Source organism: Triticum aestivum, chromosome 7D, assembly GCF_018294505.1.
Source record: "Triticum aestivum cultivar Chinese Spring chromosome 7D, IWGSC CS RefSeq v2.1, whole genome shotgun sequence".
Lineage (NCBI taxonomy): Eukaryota > Viridiplantae > Streptophyta > Magnoliopsida > Poales > Poaceae > Triticum > Triticum aestivum.
Genome location: NC_057814.1, coordinates 177,883,481 through 177,895,613, shown reverse-complemented (window position 1 = coordinate 177,895,613; position 12,133 = coordinate 177,883,481). Strand labels below are relative to the sequence as shown.

Genomic DNA, 12,133 nt, shown 5'->3' with positions numbered 1-12,133 from the left:
ATTTTTAGCTAGGAAATGTTTTATTAAATCTTTATGTAAAATTTGGCTTCATGTATCTTGTGAGTGTGTTAGCTCGAAGATTGCTACCGAAGGAGCCATGAACTTTGAATAAAGTGACAACGATTTCCTAAAAAAAAAGAACACCGTAGTAGGTCCACCCTCCCCGAATCCCGACGCAAGCGCACGAACCGCGAGAAAAGGCACAACATATGAAACCATGTGGTAAGCAATCCAAACAATTAAAAAAAACACGAGGAGAGGCACGGAAGAAAATTTGGCGGAAACTTTTTGACCCGCCCCGCCGCTTCAAAATCCCGCCTCAAACGCCACTCCCCCCCCCCCCCCCCCCACCCAGCCCGCCGCAGGCGCCTCCCCCCTCGCTCGCCCCGTCGCATTATGGCGCGGCGGCGCCGCCGTCGCGCGTTCGGCGGCCGCCCGGAGCTCCGCCTGGCCTACGGCTCCCACGCCCGCCCGCTCGGCCGCGCGATCATCGCGCTGCTGCCCCCGTCCCCGCCCCCCGGCGCCCCCTGCCCCGTCTGCCGCGGCGCGGCCTCCGGGTGCCTCGCGTGCCGCCGCTGGGCGCACCTCCTCCGCGACGGCGACCCCGTCGCGTACCGCCGCCTCGTCACCCGCGCCGTCTGCGCCGTCGAGCCCGAGCCGGCCGCGCCCCCGCCGCCGCGGTACACCCCAGGGAACGCCGGGCACTCGCAGGCCCAGGTTTCTGTATTTTCTATCCTTGCTCGTGTCGTGCTTGGGGTGGCTAGATTTCTCGTTTCTTGTTGGGTATATATATCTGAGGCTGCCGTTCGTTTGCCTGCATTGTGCTACGTACGCCCCAGCTCGTTCGGGAGACGATAAAGTGGATCTTGACGGATCGCTCCTGTAGAACCAAGAACGTCCTCTGCAATGGTATCCATCAGGTACGATGAATGCCATTTTTTATTGAAAGGTGGCGAATGATTTGTGGCATGTAAAAGAAATTGCTGCCGCACGTTTTATTGTCTAGCATAGCATTGCCTTCGTATGTTTTACTATCAATTTTTCGCACTTCTCCAGAAACAAATTGTGAGCTGTTGTGAAAACCAGTGATGAAGGCTGTGCCACTTCAGTAGCATCTTCCTTCATGTAAGGGTTGTTGGTGTTGTGGATGTGTGGTATTGGCAGTCTGCAATTCGTGTAACCAGATTAGGTTCTTCAGTTGTGAAAATATACCATGTAATTTTGAGTACAAAGTTTTGTACTACTTTTCTTTGGCATCGACAACTTTGTAAGTGGCATCGTACGATGAGTGCATTTGATCTTAATGTTTGACCATCAATATATTTGCTGACATTTGTATTGGATATGTGAGAATGGTACGAGCTTTGTACTGATGTAAAACTTTTCAAAATTGTATATAAACCAGTAAACCCCATAACCAATTCTTGCTGCTCTATGTCCTCACTACATACGGAGCTTAATCTTAGTAGGTAAGGACAACCTTTTCTTGGATTGGAAGGTTGACATGCTTGATCCATTGGTACAATTATTTTTTGCTCTTTTTATATTTTTCATTAATGCTTTTAAATCTTTATGCTTACTAGGGTGGCCAGGCTAACCTTGTTTCTTCTTCATCCTGGAATATTCTCCTGCATAGAGTAAGTGTAAAGGAAATCCTTTTTCTTGGCTTAGTAAAGTTCCTCATATCCTTTGCTTGACAGAAACTTGTTGTCTTTCAGATTGGGGATCTTCTCATGTGCTATATTCTGCGGCATTCAGCAGTCTTTTTGCCCATTAAAAAGAGTGATTACTTTCAGGTGACTGGTGTTCCACTCAACATTGTTCTGCACAAGCCTATATTTGCCAGTACCATGGCAAGAAAACAACAATCCAGATCTACAAAAGTCAAATGTCCTATGGTAAGAATTTATCTTCAGATCATGTGGCCCAGTGATTATTTATTTAGGTCCGTGTCTTGTTATGCCAACTTAAATCTTTGGTCCCAGTCTGGAAGCTCTTCAGGTTACAATTAATTTCAACCTGGCTATGACTCTCCATGCACACAAAAATACTACCTGTCTGGACTGGCACATGCACAGCGAAAACCATTCGGACATACTGCGATGCACTAGGGTTGATGACGGATAAATACCACCAGAAAGATAGCTATAACGGCTCGTCTGCAAGGAGATAGGAGAGATCAGAGACTGGGATGATGTAGGAGACTAGTAATTAATTTATATTGTTCTTGCTTGATTAATTCATCAAAAGCTCCTCTCTATATAGAGGCCTATCAACTCAAACTATGTCAGATGAGTATATATTGACATATTAATAAAAAAATTCCAATTCTAATGGTGGATCTTATCCCTTAATCGAAACCGGCTATGGGTGGCTGGGCCTAGTACGTGGTTACTAACCCAAATGACATTATAAATTTTATTTGACTGATGTTCTGCCATGGAAATAAGGCTCCTCACGCAGGTTCAGGTTTTCAATAGCTGAGAGAATCTTCCATTTTTCCATTCCAAACAAGTCTCTACATACATGCTATTATGTTGGGGATGGAAAACAGCGTTGTATTAGTACTACTCTTAATAGTTTGACTTTTCTTTATGTGGTGTAAACAATTGGTAGTTTACTCTGGTTTGTTTTATATCTGCATTTAAAAAGTAAACAAACTGATTAAGCATTTGAATACAAATAATCAAGATGGCAGCACCCAGTTTGTTGTAGAATTCATTACCATGTCCCGAGTTTTCTTCAACCAGGAATTGGCTTTCTTGATAATGTTCTTTGATACTACATGCTTAAAATGTCTTGATGACCTCACTGCCGAATGTTCTTTTATCAAACAAGCACACTGTGAATGCTATGGTATATTTTTTCTAATAAACTGATCGGATACTGCATGTCTTTTGATCTCAGTGCCATGTGTTGCGTAATGCAAAGATGAAACTAAACATAACCGGAGGCAATCGTGGCAACAGTTCAGACTCTGCGTTTTACTGTTCAGATAACACTCAGAAATGTGATGCTCTACAAAGTTCTGGAAGTTGTGATGCTGAAAGAGTTATAAAGCCTAATTGTTCAAGTGATGGATGTAACTGTTCCAATTGCTTTACCCGGAAGCCTAGGAAAAGAAAAAGATTGTACAGCTGGCAGCGCTGCAGTAAGCAGAAGCAGTTCTGTAACGAAGATAACTTGACAGAGTTAAGTAAATTAAACGACAGTAATTACGCTCTGTGTAATCTCTTATCAGATGGCTCAGCTGCTGGAGTCAATGGTCAAACACACTCCTTGAAGCGTACTGCAGATAACATTTCTATTGGAATGAACAATGGTGAATTTGTTTCACAAACTGAAGAGCCATGCAATGTACCTGTCCTGTCATTAAAGAAGCCACCTAGTTCTGTGTTAGATACTAGTCCTTCCCAGGATCTATTGTGTGGTTACAGTAAATCAGGAGTCCAATGTACAAGTCCCAAAGTAGGACCCTCCAGCTACTCACAACTGAATGTCAGTTCCTTCCCAATCTCCTGTTATTTGTTATTACCGTTTCTTTTGTGCTTACACTCAAGTTCTGTCTACCTGCCTAAATCATTAGTTATTCCATTCATTTTGATTTTTGACTACTGTTGTAACGTTATAGTCTCCAAGTTATATAGTAGTGTCAAAAGCAATAACTTGGATGAGAGGAAAATAGAAGATGCGAATATTGACACTTGAAGATTTTCCACTTAGTGCCTCACCGACATGCTGATCCTAGGGTCACATATTGGTGAGACAATGGAATGATAAATCCTCAATAGCACCTCTTTGCATTGTCAAACTGCATATTTTACCAGCATGTGGTAAAAAGTAGACCAGAAAACCATATCTTTGTTGTGACTATTTCTCAATCAGTCATGAAAATCATATATTTGTGCATTGAATATTTGTTAGTCATAAAATTGGAACTATGATGTGCTCTTGCAGGATACAATTTGTGATTTTAGTCAAGTCCATGTCTTCAGGATTATATGCATTCTCCCGTTCCTGTTTCATTTGATAATTACGCGAATGTTTCTAATGAATTATTACTAGCTTGGTTACCCTTTTTTCTTACAAAACATCCCTGTCATTGGGCTTATATACCACCCTTTCTTAGAATTCCATATGACTGCACCCAAATGAGCTTCTCTACATAACTTGTACAAAGTCTTGCTGCTGGGTGAGCCTGGCATCTCTAGTAGATCTCATTAACCCATACAACAACAACAACAACAACAAAGCCTTTAGTCCCAAACAAGTTGGGGTAGGCTAGAGCTGAAACCCATAAGATCTCAAAATCAACTCATGGTTCTGGCACGTGGATAGCTAACTTCCACGCACCCCTGCCCATTGCTGTTTCTTTGGTGATAGAGCGATGCTACACACGGCACTACTTGCACGATGAGTCAGCTGGTCCTTTCATTACGTCTGATGCATGGATTAGCACCCTTGGATCAGTCCTTCAGATCTCTCTTTATGGACTCCTCTCATGTCAAGTTTGGTCTACCCCGACTTCTCTTGACATTATCAGCATGCTTTAGCCGCCCGCTATGCACTGGAGCTTCTGGATGCCTGCGCTGAATATGCTCAAATGGTCAAACCATCTCAGATGATGTTGGACAAGCTTCTCTATTGGTAAATGTGTGCGGGGCTGCTTATATGAGTGCTGCCGCATGCGGCATGCCCCCCCCCCCAGGGACAGTGACTTTATAGCCAAGTCAGCCAGGATATCTATCTAATTAGATTGATTAGCTTGAATTTGTTTCCCAAGTATTTAGCTGCTTGCCATATCCTGATGAATTGATTCATCTTTTTTAGTCTCTAAAGAGAGGCCACCATTGTGTTTTGATCAATAATACCGAAAGGGATGTTAAACTCTAGAGCTACAGCATTAGTCACTGGTAGACATTACCTCTCCAGTCACCACCAAAGGCGAATACTGTATGCCCATGCGGTGGAACTCGCCGAAACTGCAACCTACTAAGTGCAGCATGTGACTCTTTTTTTGCGATTTTTGTGGACATTGCTACTGCTGTTTGATAATGGGCTTTGTGTGTTTCTACTTGGAGTGTTCTTGAAATTCAGCAGCACTGATCAATTGGCTTGCTACACAACCACTTGCAGTTTTTATGTTGCTGTTGTTTCCTCAACATATTTTTTTACTTGCAGAGTGGTTCCATCTGTTTCAATTGCTTAATGTTGAATGCTTCGAAATGTGTGTCAGTAGATTCTTTGATACCAAGACAGGCCATTTTCTATAACAAAGAAATATCTGAGAATGTCTTCCATCGCAGCAGTATCCTTTTGCTATTTTAGTACCTGTCAAAGCTCGAAGTGTGTCAATCTCTTGAAATGGTACCCTGCAATTATTGTCAACAGAATAGTTCTAAAGTTGCAGTAACTGGAGAACGAAACCTACTCTCAGTTTTCTTGTCTTTCTTGTTGGGGGAGTATCAGTGGAGGGGAGCAAGGTTCTGTGTGGAAGTGATAAGATAATTAGTGACTTACATAGCAACGTGGGATATTTTTTGGAGCTTTTGTTCCATATGTATGTCACTAGATGTACTCTGTCACAGTATGTTGGCACCCTTCCCTGGATAATTTTGCCATGTATCTCGTATGGTGTACTCACAGTAACGTTTTCCTAGTTACCATTGACCACATCATCTGATTTACAAACGTTCAACCATATTGTAAATACAATGTACCGTTCCTATTTTGATAGAGATGTGTATCTGAATATAATTTCATGAAATATGAGGCTTGCAACTATGGATCTGAGGGTAAATCAGTTCAAAATTTTGTAGGCGGAACTAACACCTAGTTGCAAAATTTCGTTATCTTCTATGCTACTCGGAGGAAACTTCCGAATAGTTTCAAATAACTTGTAAATAGTTTACATTAATCAGCCTTAGTCTTCCCTTCAAATGATATGCATGAATGTGTGATATATGAAAAACCAAATCAGTTCATTCCAGGCTAATTTCTTCTGCTAAAAAGGTCTCGTGGATATTATTTTGTAGCTCTGGTATGTGTTTGGTTTGTTTTATGTTAATACTTCTTTTGTTGCATGTGTTTCCTCTGTATTTTATACTTACTCTTTTGAGGACCTACATTTTACAAGATGTTACATGATGGAAAAAAACGTAAAGCACTAGATTGTTGAAATGCTGACATTTGGAGGTTCACAGGTGACACTTGGCAAATCTTACCGTGTATTTGTATGTATGCTGTATATATTATTTGTCATAGTATCTTCTGCAAACTTTCCTTAATACTGTTAGACTTGACAAATAAAAGGAAAGGACCAGACGCACTGTCTTTATTAAAGCGCATATTTGGAATCAAGGAATGCTGCATAAAGTTCTTCCAATGTGATTGCCATGGATCTTCCAGACCAAATTCTAATTGCCTGTGAGTCAATACCAGCATGTCAGTTCAGCATTTTGCATAACTTTGCACATATGCTTTAGACTGCATGTGAGGATCTCAATTTCACCTTCCTCTGTCAAACACATGGTACTACTGAACACGTCTGTTTGAGATACCATTACTACATATTTTATTATCTAACTTACTAATCCAAAGTAATGACAATATATTAGTGGCCTACTGCCAGGCGAATAAAGTATCTTAAAGGTTTAAATTTGTCACCATTGGATGAGGAGGTGTGTACACAATTTTGTTCGTTTATTAACAGGAAAGATTGGATCAGTTTTCCTCTACTGCAATAAGATACATGTAAACATTTATGCGGGCCTTTATATCTTGTGCTAAAGGGCATATGGAGATATATACATTATACACTACTCCTTAAAAATGTCTCCGTATTTTTGCTCCGTTCCCATCCTTTTTTAGTCACACATGTTAACCTTATGTAAGCCACTGCAAATGCATTAATGGAGGCCATGATATCGTTATTCTGAAGATATTACTTTCTCACCCGTTGTCACACTTATGCAGGATAATATGTTCATCACTTCATCTTTTTGATTTTTTATCTATCTGGCTCTATTATTGTAAGTGGTTAATGATTCCTGTTACCAGGTATCATTGGATGCTTCAACTAGTGAAAAATCTCGTAAGGAATTCTAAACGCTGCCAGTACAAGAAACTATTTCTGAAGCATTGTTCTGTTAAGTCTAAGGTACTTTTGAACAATTAAACCACTTTTGAGTACTATTACTAAGAATCAAACAATAAAATAGTCTGGCTATTTTGCCTTCTCTTATCCTTTTGTCTGAACTATCCTATAGTTATTTGCTTTAAGTGTTGAAATTATAGGGCTTGTTTTTGTTGCTTTCTACAGTTCGCCACAATCTAGTGTCAAGTGTGGCAAGCTACGTCCCACTGTCACTGGTTCAGCATAATTGATTCTGCTTATATACTTTGACTCTTAGAGAGGAGAAACACCCCCCTCCTACTTTTCATCTGGTTAGAATAGGGAAAAAAATGTTCTGTTAGGGCATGACTTACTGGCCTCTTAACTGTTATGCTGGTGAAACATGCAGCATTATGTATGTGTTTGGACGTTTCATTCTACACAGGCTGGTATATTGTTTACTTGGTCGAAATGGCACAAACGTATTAATGTGAAACTAGAAGAATGATGCCATATTCTCTTTTAATACAAAGCAGGTGGCAAAAGATGGGCTCCCTTCAGGCAACATACAATATTCAACAGGAGGAAAATCAGCATATTGTGGTGAATCTTTTGCTCAGTTGGAAGCTTACAGTACACATCAGCAAGTAGTATCCTTTGTCTGGGCAGTGTTGACACGTATCATACCACAGCCTTTGTTAGGGAATCCTTCTAGTAAGAGATCTTTAAGGGTGAACATTTGGAAGTTTATAAGGTTACGCAGGTTTGAAACATTTCAAGTAACTGATTGTATTCGTGAGTTGAAAGCACCAGAATATTCTTGGCTATCAAAAATTGGATTCACTAGTTGCTTTTGTTCTGTACTACTTGGAGAAGAGACTGGGCTGTCAAATGGTACAGAGGAGCAGAAACAGAACAATCTCTTGCATTGTTGGATTAGCTGGTTATTTTCTGACATTGTGATCCCATTGATCAGTACATACTTTTATGTTACAGAAAGAGAAACAAAACGATATGATGTTTTCTATTATCCAAAGTCAGTGTGGAGGAACCTAACTAGCAATACTATTGCTTCCTTAAATGCGCAGAGCTTCAAGATTTTGCGTGGTACATCGAGGAGAGCAATAAAACATTTGTACCGTTCTTCAAGAGTGAGATTTCTTCCAAAAGCAAAAGATATCAGACCATTAGTAAATTTTAAAGCTCAGTCAAAGGATGGTATTCTCTACAAGTGTCATTTAGTTATTAAAAAAATAAGGGATGATAACCCAGAGATGTTTGGTTCTTCTGTTTTTGATTATGATGGTGTTTACAAAAATCTTTCCAGTTTTATGTCTTCAGTAAGAAGACAGTTGAAAGAGTCAAAGATATATATTGTGGTTGCTGATGTATCTAAGGCATTTGATTGTGTTAATCATGACGTGCTACTGAAAATTATGGATGATGTTCTGAAAGGTGATGAGTATGCCTTGAGAAAATGTACCAAAGTAATTTACAGTAGGTCTAAGAATGTGGCTTACCGCTTTGATTCAAATGTATCCGTCAGCAACGGAAACGGTATTAACGATTTCTCAATTCAGCCGTCATCAGGTGGTGGCATTCTAGTTGATCAGGTACTGTATCAGAGCTTATTTCATTTGTTCTGGTGTTTGACTTGTTACTGAACGTGTATGCAAATGCTTGTCACTAAAGGCGAAAGCTACTGAAATCATAATGTTCTGCCTATCCCATTTAGTTAGGGGGTCAGCTTTGCATTTCCACCTTCATGTCTATGGAAGTCTAATGCAAAAATAAAAGTTCTTCACAGGACCTACTAATTATGGAACATAATTAATAAAATGCTAGCGATGTTATATATTCTGGCACATACTTCTGGGGTGAGTTCTTTAATGTAAATATGTAATCCATCTGGTAAGTAAAGCTGTGATCACACAATTGCATTGACGTATGATGTATGTACACAATCTTTGCTTCTAAAAGGGTTTACACATCCATGTTCAGAAAATCACTTTGGAACTTCTTGAGCAATCAGATTTCTAGTATATCTGCATAGGTCACATTTGTCATCTGGTCTGTTAACCTAATACACAAACATATCAGATTAGGTGTCTTGCCTTTGTGAGGACGGTGAACGCTGAGCTTATTTTTCAAATTTGACCCATATTTTGGCAGATAATTGCCATGTTCTGTCCTCTACCAAGATATGCAAGTTTCATGAAATTTGATTGAAGTTTCACCACAGTTAAAATCCATGGTCCATTAGCTGAGAGAAGGGCTAAGGGAGTAGAAAGTGATTTTGGAACATGTTTTCAGTTTTTGCTTGCCCATGCTGTTGCTCTATCTTTTTTGACATTCTGTTTACTTCCAGTTGTTTGTTTCTCACACAGAATACAAGTATTGACCAACCGAATATCTTAAAGCTCTACCTTTTGTGAAATCAGGGAACTGTTAGTACAATTCGGAAGGAAGAGCTTCAACGTGTCCTTTTCGAACAAGTCAAGTGCAATATTCTGAAGATTGGGCATAATTTTTACTTGCAGCAAGTAGGGATTGCTCAAGGAAACAAGTTATCCCCTAACCTTTGTTCCCTATACTATGGTCACCTTGAGAATTCTGTGATATTGAATTTTCTGCATGATGGAAATTCAGGAGATGCTATTTCAGAACCGGAATTTTTAATGATGAGGTTCATTGATGACTTCATGTTTATCTCTCTCTCAAAGAAGCATGCTTTGAATTTCTTTAATAGGATGAGAAGAGGTTTTGTGTACTACAATACTTACATGAATGACAGCAAATATGGTTTTAATTTCAACATTGGAGATAACGAGCAGTGCGATAATAGGCTCTACAGGGGCGATGATGGAGTCACTTTCATACCATGGAGTGGTTTGCTTATAAACTGTGAAAATTTAGAAATTCAAGCTGATTATACAAGGTATGTCTGTCAGTTTCTAGTTTTAGTTTGTTGATTCAGTTCATCAATATTGAGACCATCTTCAGTGATACAGAACATGGATCTAGGACGGTTGACCTGTTTATAACCCTGAGAAATACATTGACCACCGCTGTGGTTCTGCCATCTTTTTGTTGAAACCTGGATTAATCATTTTTGTGTATTTCTTTTAAACCACAGGCAATTACATAAGTTGAAATGTTGATACAAGATTCTCCTGAATTTTTGTCTATTTTAGAAAGCTTGTTGAGAACTTACAGTAGACCACATGAGCTCCAGTGCTTCTGTTAGCAAAATTTTGTAAATTTAACAAAGGTGTCCGTTTGCTTTATTGCCTAATTTGGCAGTGTTCGTCTTACTGGTTCTCCAGTGATCCAGTCCAAACTCCCCCCCCCCCCCCCCCCCCCCTCTCTAATTTTGTTCAACGAGTATTCACAAACTAATTTTCCTAATAAAACACTGTTGAAGAACTAGTAATGAGTATGCACATTTCTCAAACAGGTATTTAGGCATTACAATCATCTCCACGATCACTGTGAAGATGCATTCTTCCATGAAGTACCTTCGTAGCAAGCTATGTCATTATATGCGCCCGAAGTGCCATCCCATTTTCTATGACTCCAATATCAACTCACTGGGCACTGTAAGACTGAATATATATCAAGCCTTCCTGTTATGCGCAATGAAGTTTCATTGCTATATGCAGAGCATGCCTTATTCCAGCATAAGCAAACCCGAGTTGCTGCATGTCATTAAGAAGACCTTCAGGTATTTCATTTCTCTCGACATTTATATTTGTGATACAAAAAACTACGCTGAAGTGCTTTATCTTTACTATCTATCCACTTATTTCATCAAACAAGGTATAACTTTCTAATCCCTTCTTCCGTTGAATAGGTACATGCATAGTCTGATTGTTAGCCGTATGCAAGATATGGAGCTGCAATCCAATGTTCGCCCAGTTCTAAAGCTAAGACGCAAAGAAACCAATTGGCTTGGACTATCTGCCTACATCCGCGTGCTTCAAAAGAAACAATCTCGTTACAAGGATTTGTTGGCGTTGTTGATAGCAGAGGCTGAGGGTTATGGTCATATGGACCGTGATTCTGACAGTTTGTGCTATGCTGTGGATGATTCTCACTCGTCAATGTTCTGGAAGTTCAAATATTAGAAGGAAACTCGAGGGGCCTGAGTATTGCAGAGAACTCTTATTTTGTGGGTACAGTTTTAGCAGGATTTGGCTTATATACAGCTCTACCTGCCATATCATCAGGTAGAAAGGGTGAAAACTAGTTGCTTCTGGAATGGCAGTAACATTCATCATGTTTGCGCCAAGCTTTCACTTCATAGTCTTGTTGCAGCATTTTATATGTTCCTATATCTGATCCCATGTGTCTGATTAGCTGCTAAATTCATTAACAAACAAGCATCATAGCTCTACATCACATTTTACTTTAGTCATTAATCTTTTGCGCCGTTGTTATGAAGAGATGGTTAAATGTCAAAGAACATCATCGAAAGATTCTTATTATAGAAGCCTTGATGAGCAAACGAGAGTAGTAGTCATTTTTTCTTGATGGTCACTCAGCTGGTTGTTTCAGACTGTTCAATCAACTTTCAGTTACATTGTACAAAGTTAAGTCACTTATTTTGGGACGGAGGGAATACATGCTGACTATTGACACCAAATCTTTACTCATACTCCCTCCGCCCCAAAATAAGTGTCTCAACTTTGTACTAACTTTAATACAAATTTGTACTAAAGCCGAGACACTTATTTTGGGACGAAGGAAGTATGCAATTAGTACTAGGGGAGTTTCTTTCTAGAAAAGTATTCATCAAATGATATCTAGTTTTTGATCAGCCCATCGTGGAAACCTAATGGTGAAAGTAAATCGTGATTCTAACGTTTGATTCCAAGTTGTAGCTCTTCATAATGGAATCAGTTGCTGGTGATGGGAAATGGCACAACTGGTGACCACACACGGAGGAGTATATAAGATATTCTTTCTAGGAAATAAACACAAGTTCACTCGTTAGAAACTACGAGCAAATTCTATGTG

At 39.8% G+C, this 12,133-nt stretch overlaps 1 protein-coding gene across 4 annotated transcripts; it reads left to right on the top strand.

Annotated features, from left to right (window-relative positions):
- Positions 1-356: 356 nt before the first annotated feature.
- LOC123165584 (telomerase reverse transcriptase) lies at positions 357-11,621 on the top strand. 4 transcript variants are annotated; one of them, XM_044583259.1, is made up of 13 exons: positions 659-717; positions 840-920; positions 1,057-1,125; positions 1,584-1,637; positions 1,719-1,898; positions 2,908-3,498; positions 5,182-5,308; positions 6,297-6,426; positions 6,976-7,159; positions 7,651-8,727; positions 9,556-10,052; positions 10,572-10,838; positions 10,968-11,621. In XM_044583259.1, the coding sequence occupies exons 5-13, from the start codon at positions 1,734-1,736 to the stop codon at positions 11,239-11,241; spliced, it is 3,312 nt and encodes a 1,103-aa protein (XP_044439194.1). In that variant the 5' UTR covers positions 659-717; positions 840-920; positions 1,057-1,125; positions 1,584-1,637; positions 1,719-1,733; the 3' UTR covers positions 11,242-11,621. The 4 variants fall into 4 exon arrangements, with proteins under 4 accessions (XP_044439193.1, XP_044439192.1, XP_044439194.1 ...); XM_044583258.1 differs by lacking the exon at positions 1,057-1,125 and having other exon boundaries at positions 357-717; positions 7,060-7,159; XM_044583257.1 differs by lacking the exon at positions 1,057-1,125 and having other exon boundaries at positions 357-717.
- Positions 11,622-12,133: the final 512 nt, after the last annotated feature.